Source organism: Hippoglossus hippoglossus, chromosome 4, assembly GCF_009819705.1.
Source record: "Hippoglossus hippoglossus isolate fHipHip1 chromosome 4, fHipHip1.pri, whole genome shotgun sequence".
NCBI lineage: Eukaryota > Metazoa > Chordata > Actinopteri > Pleuronectiformes > Pleuronectidae > Hippoglossus > Hippoglossus hippoglossus.
Genome location: NC_047154.1, coordinates 6251250 through 6265845, shown reverse-complemented (window position 1 = coordinate 6265845; position 14596 = coordinate 6251250). Strand labels below are relative to the sequence as shown.

The window sequence follows — 14596 nt, the reverse complement described above, 5'->3', positions numbered from 1 at the left end:
GTACAACATTGTCAAACTAGTTCACGGTGAGAAAAAGAGCTTTGACATTAGTCAAAGAAAGATGCACTGTTCCTCCTAAGTTACATCAACATAAATAAGAAGTGGTATAAAGTGGAGCTTCATGTGTTTTTCCACCTCCTCTCTCTTCATGCAGACAGTCTGCATATGGCTGTTATTAGTTCCTGGCCTGTAAATCACAGATTTTCATAAATGCTGTAAATCACAAAGGGGCAACAGTCTGAGCAGAAAAGGTTGGACACCCTGTAACTTTTCAAACTAAACTATGACAAAGTGCACTCAGTAGGAAAACTCAAGGGACACACGACAACACGCTCCACATTCACTACTCTGATCATTATCATGGGACAGTTGAAAAAAAACCCACTGTGCTGCACAAATCAATCAAAATGACAATTAACTACTTGGAACAAAAGTTTTACACCAACATGTTTGATAAAGGGGGGATGGAGTCTCTCCCGTACTGTTTCTAACACACACTTTCACAAATATATGAACAGTATTTTCTCTCAACATTATTTCTTCTGTCCCCTTCTACTTCATCTCCCCTTCACATTTTAAATTGGTTTTAAATCAGTCCACAAGCTTCACTTAGATTCACTTAATAAGTTAGTGGAGAGAGCAGGGGATTACAGTGCTTTATACACTTGCTGTGAGGCAAATTCATCCAGCAACTGGAACCAAAAAAAACTTTCCAGAAACATTTTCCTCATATTTAGGCAGTTGTTTAAATCTGAAAAGAATTAAGACATCCCTTTTTTTCCTGCTGTTCCACAAAGTAAGAATGTGTTTTGTTGCGACAGTTGCCAGCGCTCATTTTAACGTGGCCTCTCCAAGTCCTTATTAACCTGTCATGCTAAAAACCCTCAGCCAATCAGAGAGGACCGAATCGCTCCGACGAGCTACTGATGATTACTTTGAAAATTTCCGACGATTGCGCACAGTTTAACAGTCTGGGTCACGTCCTGCCAGTGGATTCCGCTCTGCTCCGAGCGGCAAGAACGTCAGTGCACTTAAAGAAAAATGACACATGGAGACAAACCATGAGGCGAAATGGAAAAATGGAACCCATGTGTCTTTGTTGTAATTATAAAGTCAGAACTGTTCTTTCACATCTCTGATTTATAACGAGAAACTCCAAAGCTACGCAGAGAGCCCATTAAGCTGCCATACAGGAAAAAAAGGTTTCTGGTTTAGGGTAACACTGTGGAGTAGTGCATTACAGAACGACACAGCAGTTTTCTCTGGAACCTCTGTGTCGCGCTGTCAGACATTCATGAGCCGCACCTTCAGAAACAGCCAAACTCCGAGCTTTGATTGGACATTTAAGTGTGTAAGATTGATCACCGATGTCCCCACATGTGTTTTATGTTACTCGCTCCGGAGGCATCACCAGAGAGAGGCAAGGCAATTAATCCCCCTCTGCCGAGCGCTCTCACTTCCTGGGGAGCAGCGCCGCCAGTCGCTGCTTCTTGATGGGGAGGAAGTGGATCTCCTGCGAGCTGACCTTCTTCAATTTGATAGCTCTGTTTTTAGGGACCTTTTTCAGAGGGTCGTTGGGGTCGTGCTGTTCTCCCTGGGACGCCGACGGCACTCCGTAGAGCTGCTGCAGAGACGGCACCTTGCTGCCGTCCCGTTTGATGGAGAAGTTCTTGGTGGAGACTCCTGAGAGACCTTTTATCTTCCCGCACAGGATGGCAGGGATGGCGTCCTTCACAGAGACGATGACCTTGGCCGTCTGTGAGGTGCTGACGATCTCGAGGTTTCCGGCCCCGCTGAGCGACGCCTCCTGACCCAGGGAGCCCGGCCCACCGGAGCTGCTCTCCACCAGCCACTTGTGCTGCCGGCTGAACTCCAGTGAGGCCAGACTGCCCAGGAGTTTGGAATCTAAACTCTGAGTGCATTCAACAGACAGTGAAGTACCACTTGTATCCTGACTGGACTGGAAAGCTAATTCTCTGTCTCGTCCTAGTGAGCCACTGGAGTTGCATGACTGAACACACTTTTTCCTCACACCAGGCACTGACAGGTCAAGCACACTGTCCTGCTGCACGATGGGGAATTCCTGTTTTGGCTCAACTGGACATGCCCTGACCGACAGATCTAACACCTGTCCTTCTTCTACAGGAAGTGAGGACAGGGACACATTTTGTGGCTGCAACAGGGGCAGGTATCTGCTTGACAACACCGAAGGAGAGGTAGTGTCTTTTGGAGAAGTCTGAGTACTTTTACTCACTGTGCAAACTGGTTTTGGCATGTTCCCCTTTAAATCCTCAGTCTGAGGGACAGGGATGGGGATGGGGAGTGGGATGGGCAGAGGCACTGGCAGAGGGATGATGACGGGGTAGGGGACGAGAAGTGTGGCAGGAGGGACCAATGGGGCCAGAGGGGAGGTGTAGGGGGATGTGAGCGGAGGGAGGGGGAAGAAGGTAGAGCCTGGTGACTGACAGGTGGATGAACCGGCCTGTGAAGAGAAGAGGTCCTGTAAGATGGCTGCAAAAGCTGGATTCTGGAGAAGAGAGAGCAGGTTAGCATCCTGCGTCTGTCCTGCTGACTTCTGGTCAACACCTGGAGGTAAACCAAACGTCAAAGGATTCTGACATAGGATGCTGTTATGGAGCGGCAGCTGCGGACAGTTAGCGGTCTGAGGAATGACAGAGGGACTCATGTGCTGGAGGACCTGCTGATCCAGGACCAGGGGAAGTGAAACGGGGCTTTGGCTTGTTATCAAGTACGGTGCTGCCCCCATTTGGCTGAGCTGGGACCCGGCTGCTCCGGCCATCTGGAGGTGAATGGGCAGCATCAGTGGGCTCTCTCCCAGACACATTGGGTGCAGCACAGTTGTGGAAACTTTCAGCGACACGCCTCCTGGAGATTCAGCGGTGGGAGTCACCACCGACGGTGCAGGAGGCTCCACCAGGTTAGAGAGGCCTCCTTTGGTCAGTCCTGTGCCGCCACAGGAGTCACTGGGAGCGAGTGGCGTCGCTCCATCGTCCACTTTACAACGGACTTCTCTTCCTCTGACCTCTGCGCTGCACTTGTCAGTCTGCGGCTGTGTCATGGGTCCAGACACATCATTGCTGCCCTCCATAATTCAGCTTGAACAGTCGCTCAAAATATTCATCAAGTGCTACTGATGAGTCTCATCCATATTCTCCAAAGCAGTCCTGAAACAGAGGAAACACACTGTTTGGTCATTTCAACTATTCACTATGACACACACACACACACAGAGAATACTCTGCAGAATTTGTACACAGTATTGAAGAGTTGAGTGGAATTTGTCCTCAGAGTATTTGAAGGACATGTTCTCTATGTTGTGTCTAACACAGCTCAAGAAGAACAACGGTTAGGAGAAATGAAATAAGAAATCTAAAAATGGTTTTAGATTTATGCAATTCAATGGTTCCAATGAAGAAATTCTGTCAAATTGAAAAAGGCAGACAAATTTTTGGTAAAGCTGCAAAAAACATTGGTTCCTACATTTCCCAAAATGCAGCTTAGTAAATCCATGAAACATATTTGAAACTACACAGCTCTTTTATTTTGTGACCTTCTGTCATAAATGCTGTGATCGCCCAGTCCTGATGACATCACTACAACATCATAAAGGTCATTTTCTCAGACTTGACAAATCTCCTCCAGAGCGGGGAGGAGATGATACAGAGGAGACAGCAGGTTTCACAGGTTGACAGGAACTCCCCGGTACAATTGGTTAAAATTGACCCTTTAAATAAATAAAGTTAGATAGAAGAGGAGGGTCCACTTCCACTACAGCTTTTCCCACTGTGTGAAAAATGTAAACCTACTGGTGAATTGTATTATTTGGCCTCATTGTTCAGCACAAACTAATAAGTATAGAAAAACAGAGTGAGGATGATGTTGTAGTATAATACAGACAGCAGAGTCTTTGTGAAGTACAACACAGGAAATTGAGACTCAGGATATGAATGAGATTTCGTGTCTTACGGCCTGAAGCCCAGTTATCTCCTGCTGTTACACACACACATAATAGAGCTAACATGAACCAATGACTTGGTTGTTACTTGTTGTTGCGCATTAGTAAGTAGTTCACAAGTTATTTGAAAATATCACCACTAGGAGATTGTGATGGTCATCTTTCAATATTTTCTGGCATTTTGTAGATCAAATGATTCATCAATCAATCAATCAAGAAAATAACTGGCAAGGTTAAAAAGGACAAACACGTCCAAATTGATTCTTGCCGTGTCAAGGTGCACATCTAAGTCATTCCTTGTTTACTGTTCGCTCTGTAGCTTTGAGCAAAGCCACACATCACTGAGTATATTTTTAAAAAGTGTTCCTTGTTCAAGCTCATTGTGCTCTTCAAAAAAGCTTAGAAAATAAAAATTCTTAACAAACTAATATTTATTGTTAGTATTGTCACCGACAGGGCCAATCAGATTCCAGCTTGGGCCAGTGCCCCCCTGGCCCCGCCCCTGGTTTCTTGTCTGATTTCTGGTTTATAAAACACAAAATCTAACACACTCCTTAAAACCCCCTGAGCTGCAACATCTACATAGAGAAGGAACAGGAAAAGGCATCATTATCATTGTGCACCCATCCATCTATTCATTTTATCTACCATCCGAGGACGGCACGCCGGTCGTCCTTGCGCTTTTATCACCCCACTGTGTGATTGCAGACACCTCCATACAACACGTGTCCCGCCTGCACTGGCTGTCAACCCTCATCCATCCGTAGTGAAGAAAGTCCCTCGGGTGCCTAAAGGTACAATGTGTCCAGTGTCAGCGAGGTCAATTATTCATACTGATGGGAGCACCGAGGATAATGTTCAGGTCTTGGGAAGGGGCTACACATTTAAATAAATAACCCAAAACATAAAGGTGTGCCTGCACTGCACCCGGCCTTTTTTAATTGAACAACTCAATTAAATGCACACACACACACACACAATTCCAATTTCGTAGAAAAAAGCGTGACACTTTTGCTTTCTCCTCCCAGCAGCCTTCATGTGGTGTTGGGTTGCCTCAGTGAGCAGCGAGGAGGAGCCCTCTATCCCCCCAGGCTGGTTTTATATTGTTGTGCAGCATAGATGGGACATTGTAATAAGGTTCTGATGGATTACACTGAGGATTCTACAGCCAGATGGGCGACCGATAACCTAGTCGCTGTTTGACACATGGGGAAGGACCCACCTTGGGAATAAAAAAAACACAACAACCCAATTGAAAATTATTATGTATCAAAAGTATCTCTTCATCTTTCCCTGACACAGCGTAGAGCTGACTGGTTTTTATGGTTCAAAGAGGACACTGCTTCGTCCCATAGATTGTTATAAATATGGACAGTTCCAAAAAACTGAAGCCAAATCATTTTAATCCCCCCCCTGGTGGCTAGCTCAGAATAAGTGATAACCCCCCCCCCCCCCCCCCTCAATGTTAGCTGCATGGAGCACACTAAAAAAAGTAGATGTCAGATACATTTTTCTCTAAGATGGTCTCTGTCGTTTTAGGTAGTTTTTATCACACTGATGTATATACAAGCAATTGTGTTTTTAATTAGTTTGGTTTAATTCAAGGTTCAGTGTGTAATATTTAGGTGAAAGGGATCTATTGGCAGAAATTTGATATAAAATAATCCTAGTGATGTTTTCACTATTGTGTTTAATCTAAATTGTACTAATTGTTGTTTTCTTTACCCTAGAATGGACCCTATATATTTAAATACTTTATATTTACAGGGAGCAGTTCCCATCTACAGAGGCCGCCATGTTTTTTACAGTAGCCCAGAGTGGACAAACTAAACACCTTTTGAGTTTTTATGACAACTAAACAACAGTTTCTCTTTCGTGTTTGTAAGGGGAGGTAGAGGTGAGGTGTATTCAGCTGTAACATTCAACCTCACCACTAGATGTCACTAAATTCTACAAACTGAACCTTTAATTGTCTGATGCTATAAATACAGGGGGATACAGCATGATTGACAGCTGAGAGTGACTCATGAGCAGATGCGTTGGCAGGACCTTGGTACCGCAGGTCCATCCCCTGATCACTGCTGAGCAAACTCTGCCTTCAAGTTACGTCAAAAGCAGAAGATGGCAGCACCTGTATCCAGGATACTTTGATATATTTTTCTACAACAGGAGACAATGGTGAGGAGTGAAGAAGACTTGGTCTGCACATCAGACCAGACAATGAGGACTTGGATAAATTGTTGACACAAAAATAGAAACAAAGGCTTGAACATACATCAGTCTCCCACACGTATACTGCACCAATGCATGGGCAACACTATTACAAAAGATATTTACTTCTCTTAGTGTTAACATGTCATTTTTCTATCTTATTCCATTATCTAAAAAAATGATATTTTTGATCTAATGTCCTAAAATTAAGACTTTGAATGGGACATAGGGTTGATTCTATTTTTCTACTGTGGACATTCCAGGAAGTTTGAGGCAAGACATTTCCTGCTTGATAACACGGTCATGAGGTCTGTGGCACGATAAAGCCTCACTGACCAAAATGAAAGAAGTCTTTCTTGGTTAAGAATCCCCCACTGTCACGAACTGTAATGGTTTGGCCCGAGTGTGCACGAAGCGAGGGAAAATAACCCCGATAATGCGCTCCCTTTAATTGTGCCCTGTCGGGGTGAAACATCTTTTTTTGCTTCAATTTATGTTTTTTTTTAAGACAGAAGAAATAAAAATGATGTAAGTGGGCGTTTCTCTGAGCCTTCACATCAGATGACCTGACGCCGGGCACAAAACAAAGCAGCTCCCTGCTCCACCTCCTCTTCACTTGGATCATGTGAGCACAAGTTCTGCAGATGAAGAAGGAAGTTTGGACTGAGCCAAAGTACATAGAGGCCCTGCTCATCTTTTTTCCTGTTACATTATTTCACAGTGTGGTGTTGCTTTGTCTCCATGTTATCACAGAGAAGGAAGGTCACAGAACCATGTCACATGATGGGCATCAAAAATTAACTCTTTGATTCCTGCTGATGTGCCACGAGTCATTTCAACCAATGTCTTTGGTTGTTTCTTTTTACTTTGTTTGGTTCTTTTTACTTTGTTAATCTGTTAATCCCTAACTTCATTATGCAGCTCAATGGCAACACAGGAGGAATTTAGGGACTCATTGAGCTGAGTACGCACACAGAACTTTACATTTAGTATTTCATATTTTGTTTTTAATTAATTTAATTTAAAAATGTTACTCCTGTTACTTCTGAAATGTTATTCCAGGTTATGTATTGTGTCTTCATATGTGCTGTATTGTATTCTTTTGTTTACCAATGAAAGCTGGATTTCCATTAATGCCTGCATTTTTGGACAATAAGGTTTTCAATCTTAAAATCTTTAAATTAAAGGGTGATGCATCACCAGTTCTTCTAGTCGACTCTGAAATTGCCTGAACACACCAGTGTACAACTCTAGGCAAACATTCAGACTATAGATAAGATCAGAAAATCAAAGCTTTATATTGAACATCTTCCTAAATCCAGTTTGTTACCACTGTTAGAGAACCTCATTTCCACATGATGATAGAGTTAGTAGAGGATAGAAATAGCATCAGCCTAATGTAGTTTTCATTATATGAGCTAATGTTAGAAGCACGCAACACAAACAAACGTACGCACAGTCCTTTTTCAAACGGGGATAAAAGCAGCCCCACATCTGAGGCCGTTCCTCCCTCTCACACATCATCTGTTAGAGGTTTGTGTTCACTCACCAGTAACAGCTAATTGAGTAAATAGGCAAGAGGAGACCTAACAGGGAGCCAAATAAAATCCCTCCCCTGTCCCTGTTGCTGTAATGATTTCCACATTTCCTTTTTCTTGTTTCCTTGCCTCATTGGTGGAATGTTCGTCGTATTAAGACAACAGCACGGAGGAAAAAACAACAACAAAGCCTTTACTTAAATCACATTAAAACCAACGCATAACAGGGACTGGTCTCTTTCCTTCTTTGCTCCTTCCTTGTTGTAGGTTTAATCTGAGCGTTTTAAGCAGTGGGGGATGGATGGAGCGCGGCTGATGATCTAAAGGTCATCGCTCTCGACGCCCCTCCGCTCCAGTAGCCAATTACATCTCATTAGAGAGACACAGGGAGACTCGTCATGAGCTTCACGTCCTTGGACTGATGCACACTCTGCTCTCACATCAGTGCAAATTATCTCTTATTATTCACCCGCCGCTCCCTCCAGCTGATCTCCTGCACGCCACACCGAAACTCAGATATGACGGATAATCTCACAATTCTGACTCGTCCAGCTGTACTAATCATGGAGTGTGTAACAGCCATGTCTGTTTAGTCCAGTGTGCCATTGAGGAATATAGCCAACTATGTGTTAGAACTAGAGATGAAACCATTTGAAAATTATGTGTCATGATCACAGTAACCGAAATATATATATACACTACTGTATTGTCAATAAAAGTAGTAATATAGCACCGTGTCATAAATGTGCAACACTAACACTGCTGATACAGGATCAACCAAATCACCACGGTAACTACGGCCATTACTGATTGAAACAGCACAAATAACCATGAGGAGTTTTACCACGTTCGTCCCTAGTTCCACCATGGGTCTGCATCACATGGCCCAGTGCGGTTGTGTGAACTATACAGCTGCACTTCACACACTGAACACAAAGAACAATCAATATCAGAACTGATGTTAGAACCACATTCAGTTAGAAGAAGTGTGAACAGGATGTGGGTGTGTCTGCTGAAGATTGGTTGTTTTTTTATATCATTGCTAATATTGTTTCTTACATTTGTAGTTTAAGCAGTTGTGCACGTGTGTCAGGACACAAACACAACATGCTACAGGCTGTAACAACAACAGGAGCCTGAACGCAACACGCACAGTTCACGGTTCATCTGAGGATATCTGTCCTCACTCCTTTGCTGATGGAGACAGCACAGACACAGGGAGACAGATCGACAGACAGACAGACAGATTGATAGACAGACAGACAGAAACACAGATAGATAGACAAAAGACAGACAGACAGATAGACAAAAGACAGACAGTCATATAGGGAGACAGACAGGTACAGTCAGACACACACACAGACCAACAGACAGACACATAGACAGACTCTCTCTCTCTCTCTCTCTCGCCATGAAAGGGGGGATGAGAAGAGAGAGGGGGTAATAGGAGGGATGCTGTGCGCGCGCCCCGTGCACGCGCTCGTCCCCTCACATCACACGGTGATAAGGTGAGGGGCTGAGGGCGCGTGAGGCTCCGCTGCCGTTAGCAACAGGAATAAAACGTCTCGCGCTGAATCACATCCCGTTATTTGAAAAGTTTCCGTTCCATTCCCGTTGATAGTAAAAGACGAGTCGGCACCATGAGCTTTATTCTCGGCAGCAGCGCTCATCGACTGTGACACTGCGAAAATGAGATGAAGTGGCTTTTAAACCGAGGCCGTGCCGCTAGCTTAATACTTCCCGGTACCCTGCGTGCTAACGGTAACGTGAAGGAAGATCCAGCGACGTAGAAACCCGGAGCAGCCTCGTCTCTGCCGCTTCTCCTCCTTCCCTTTAAATCTCATTCTTCTTCTGCCATTCAATCACACAGCGAACAGCGACGTGTGCTCACCTGTGAAGCCGAGCAGCGGCTCAGCAGCCTCCCGGTGCCCGGCGCCGTCCCTCCGGTACCAATGAATGAGAACCGGGAAAAGAAGAAATAAGATAAGGCTGCTATTTATGTGCTGAGCGCGGCCCCGACTCCAGACCCCGTCCTGCTGACTCCGGAGCGAGCTGCGCGCGCACCTCCGTCACCGGGTCCTCCCTCCCCCCTCCCCTCCCCCTTCACACAGACAGATGGAAAAGAATTAAGGAAATAAATTATTTCCATTTAACAATTAAATTAAATACTGATGTATCTCTACACATGAGAACAACTTTAACAATTTAACAACAATTTATTAACCATTTAAATAAATCTAAATATAAAAGAGGAACACATACAATTTTATTAAATATTGTTTTTTGATCATTTTATTTTAATTTTGTGATTTTATATCATGTCCAGAATTTACAATGGTCCTGAAGTGCAAATAACGACGACAAATCAAAAAGACCTAACAACAAATAAATAACCCTAGCAGTGTATTGTTATTTGTTGTTGTGTATTATGATATGTTGTTTGTTTTGCCGTTGTTTTGTCACTTGCTGTTGTTTTTATATTGGTCATTGTGATTTGTATTTCAGGGTCACTGCAAAAATTGTCCAAAATCCAAACTGGGTGGAGAGCGGTTGACCCCAGTATTACCTTGGTACCCGCTCCCTTCCTGTAACGTTTGAATATAACAAGGCAGGAGGACTGTACAGAGATAAAACACATTATAGAGGTAAAGACAGTGTTTCATTCTTTCATTTGAAACACTATCTCTGCACAGTCTGATCCTGGTGACGGGCGGATGACAGGCAGAGAGAAAAGGAGTTGGGCAGCTGGAGATGAGAGTGTGGCTCCGACAGACCCTGGTGAGCAGGATCCCCTGGGTCTCCATATCAGTCCCCTACAGCCTCAGGCACAGCCTCAGGGGCCCCGGGGGCCTCTCATTGTTCCGAAGGGACCCTGTTTAATGCACTGTAATGAGCCCCACAATATGCCCTGGTGGCATGGTGGTGACTCTGGTACCTCTTTCTATGTCCCTTCCCCCACCCTGTGCACAGTCAGTGTTACTCATATATGGAAATACAGCTCAGATCAAGAGGTACATGTGCTGTTCTCATAATGTACCAAAGTCCGACCCATAGATATTCATGTCACTGTCATCATGATTTGTCAGTACTAATTTATTCTGTATGGATCAGATGCAGTTTGGTGATTTTGTGTTAAACAAAGAAAAACATGTCACTAAAATGATTGAATGAATCTATATGTTAAGCTGCTGGTCCATTTATGTGGACTGGACACATTCACCCCAAATGATAACCCCACTCCCATATTAATGAGTCCTCTGTAGTTTCTGTGACCACGCTGTGCATTCAGGGACTGTGCGATAACGATTGCGTTGGGGAGAGGTTTGGAATCTCCTGTTTAATTTCATCAACCAGCAAGAAGACCCTGCCCAGGGTTTGAAACATTTTTCTAATAAAGTCTTGTTATCGTGTGTTTAGACAAAACATGAAGTGAAAATAATTATACAAATTCAACAAAAAGATGCAATTTAACACAGATTCATTCAGGTGCCTTGAAACATGTCTGCATGAGTTGAACATGTGAGCAAAACCTTTGGACAAATCGGCCGAGGTTTGATGTGCTTGAACACTGAGAGAGAGGAGATCTGCTCAAGTGTCTGGTCATATCGGTTTAATACATTGTTATTATTGTTGAAGATATTGCATGTCTAAATCCCACCAAATTTGACACAGCACTATAGACCCTTAACAATACACAAGCCAAGTGTGAGGCTGCTAAGACGAACGGTTTTCGACATTCAGTTCATAGAATTGGTAGGTAGATAAATGATAAAAAGAAATGACAAAATAAAAACTGATATAAGTTAAAAAGGAAATAATGAATTGTAAATTAAGTTACTGTCTGCTGCCTATATACATCAAAGTTGGACTCACTTGGCTGATCACTATAAACAGATGTGTGCAGCTGCAGTGCTCAGAAGCCGTGTGTTCTTTGGAAGGTATTTACTTACCTTTGTCCGTGTTCTTCATAACGAGTCGATGATAAAAAGCCATGTTGACATTTGCTTTTAAGGCCTATACAATATCGACTGCGCTGTCTGGGAGCCAGGGGGCAAATAACGACACAAAGGCTGCTGTACAACCCAAAGACAAACACTGTGAGAAAGACATGTCTGTAGTTAACCACCATCAAAGCTTGACACACAATTCCTCATGGTTAGGTGCCAGAGAGTGGACCATAAATCATTATTTCCATTTATTCTACCACTGGGACACATTACACACTTTGCACTTGTCATACATGTCGTATGTTTGGCTTCAGAGCAACAATAGTAGATTTCTGCCCCACCTACCACTCCGAACAAGCCCTCCAGTCTCCAGTGTTAATTGAGGTCAGGGTTCACGGTCAGTGTGCCGTTTGATGGGTGTCCAACAGGCCCGAGCTTTGTTTACCTCCTTGTCCCCTTCATACACAGTCTGCGCTCAGTGGACATGTACCGACTGAGAACAAGGCGTTTCTGTCTGTCGCAGGCCCCAATGACATTAGCCAGAGCTGTAAGGGAATTCACATTGACTTTGGTGTTTGAGCGTGACCATGAACCTGAGATAACCCATGCAGGAAGTGACATGTGCATGACCACAGCTAAGAGATGCTAGAGAAAAAAAATCATAGCTGTGTAATTTTTTCTGGCAAGAACACAAAGAGGTCTGATATAAATTTACACTCAATTTGCATAAAACCTTCCAGCAGACGTCCTCATGTGTATTCAGCTAAAGAACGCCCTCTAGTGTTAGTTCTGTGGTGAGAGCCCACAGCTTTCTGCACAAAACCACAGGACCCTGCAGCCTGAGGGGGGGGGGGGGGGGGGGGGGAGTTATAGAACATTTCTCAAAACCCTGCAGGTGTTTCATTGTTATCTTATTCCGTTAGAAACTTCACCATGTGTCTGTGTCAAAGTCTTTAACTTGATTTATCTCCTCTATTTTATAATTCTACCATCCTGAGGCAAAACCTTTTATCATCTCGGTTTGCTATAAAATATGGCGCCATCTAAAGGTTTGGAGACTAAACTGAGACCTCAATAAAGAACATCACTGCATAATAAATCCATGTGATGACATTTTGATTTGTAAAAAGATGAAAAGCCATATATTTCATCTGTATTGAAGGTATGAGACACACACAGTGGCGGACGCATTCAAAAGAAAGTAAAAAATACACAATTAGGAATAAGAATAGTGACAGTACATAAATATTGTCAGCAAAATATTCTGTGTAATGTAAAAATATGGCCACTTAATGTTTAAGCAGGATTTTTCTATGATGGCTTGTCAGGTTAAAACTAATTTGATTTGATTTATTTAGTGTTTGTCTAAAACATTGAATCACATTTTCTAAGGTCATCACGTGTTTTGTAAATAAACTCTACTGTGAAAAAACTGTGAAGTGAGGAGTGACTACAGCTGTCAAGTAAATGTAGGAGAGTAAAAAGTACAAACAGAGAAGGAAATTTGTAAAGTAAACGGTAAATTGTACTTAAGTAAAAATAAAAGTAAAATCAGAATTAAAATGAGAACAATTCACATCACCACAGAGCAACGTGTTCATTTTCAAAGCAGTCACATTTATTTGTCTGTTTTATACACATTTGCTAAGCAGCCTGTTGTGCTCACAGTTGGCTTCGATAGGATCTACTATGGGATTTCCACAATGCTTACTAAAAAATAAATACAAGACAAAGTGTTCCACAGCTCAAAAATATACAAAGGTCTGAAATGAATGTAAACGTTCAAAACATATTTTTTTTACATAAGAAACAATTCAACAACCTTTGTGACACTTACAAAAGTTATTGTATTTACAACATTTTTGTACAAAAAAACAACATTATACTATAGAGGTTGATCGGACATGAAATGCATCTAGTACCTTAAGTTACACTAATGCTTCTTTAGTGTTGGTTTGTGTTTTCAAGAATGCTTGAGCCACGTAAACAAGATGAGAAGAAAACGGTTTGATGCCAATGACACGTACATGTTGCAGCCTTTGGCAGAAGCATCTACACCACTCCTACAGCGAACTCAGAGTGAGGATATAATTCAAAGAAGAGTCAAACAGCTCCATGTAAAAGTCTATAAATATGTCCAGGTACAGCGAGAGACCAATGAAACATCACTTTATCAGTGCAAAGAAAATAAAATCAAATGTTGGAATGAAGGTTAACAGACATAACCCACTGTGTACCCTGTTATACATGTATGGAACTGCCTCAGAGTGGAGTGTCATTATTAAGGCCAAAATGAAGAACCTTACAGTGCAGCAGTAGTGAAGAACAGTCTTCTAACATGGTCATATGGCTACAGAGACTCCACCAGCTTTGCATAATTCTTGATCACTGCAGTAAACACTATTTATTTAAAAAAGTGTTTCAAAAACAGCTTCAGAGTACCAGGGTTACAGCTATAACCTCTCTTCTAGCTTATGGCTGTGTGTGTCATCTTTAATGACATTTAATGAGTTGCTTTCTTATTTGTCTCTGCAAGCCAGTGTCTCAATAAATTGTTTAATTTGTCTCTTACAAACAAAATAAGCAATTGAATAAAATATGTTTAAAAATTACAGCAATTCATTGCATGATTTCATAAAAAAAAAAAACATTTTTGGGGGGGTTTTAAACCAAATCAGGGAGTGTATGGAGATTTTCTGTGTGGGGTATAAAAATAAATATATTGAGATTAGTTCACACAGAAAATGTGACCGTTCTGCTTCTGACAGGGAGTCAAATAGACCAACATCTGGTACAAAATACTCCAGATCTAGAACTTACATCGCAGACGATAACCCGGCTCCTAATGTGACCCTACGTCCTCCATCGTAACTGAAACACTCAACTTGCTGAGGCCCAAAGCTGCTTGGTCACAAAAGCTGCTT

General features: G+C 42.7%; 1 protein-coding gene across 2 annotated transcripts; it reads right to left on the bottom strand.

Annotated features, from left to right (window-relative positions):
• Positions 1–949: 949 nt before the first annotated feature.
• Positions 950–9795, bottom strand: LOC117760458 (retinoic acid-induced protein 2-like). 2 transcript variants are annotated; one of them, XM_034583494.1, is made up of 3 exons: positions 9617–9795; positions 2011–3185; positions 950–1968 (listed from the first exon to the last, which is right to left on the bottom strand). In XM_034583494.1, exons 2-3 carry the CDS (start codon positions 3107–3109, stop codon positions 1454–1456), a joined length of 1614 nt encoding a protein of 537 aa, XP_034439385.1. In that variant the 5' UTR covers positions 3110–3185; positions 9617–9795; the 3' UTR covers positions 950–1453. The 2 variants fall into 2 exon arrangements, with proteins under 2 accessions (XP_034439385.1, XP_034439384.1); XM_034583493.1 differs by having other exon boundaries at positions 950–3185.
• Between the last annotated feature and the right edge of the window lie 4801 nt (positions 9796–14596).

Bases quoted from the DNA above. Each gene is read 5' to 3' on its own strand.
- LOC117760458 (XM_034583493.1), bottom strand. From the start codon at position 3,109: ATGGAGGGCAGCAATGATGTGTCTGGACCCATGACACAGCCGCAGACT.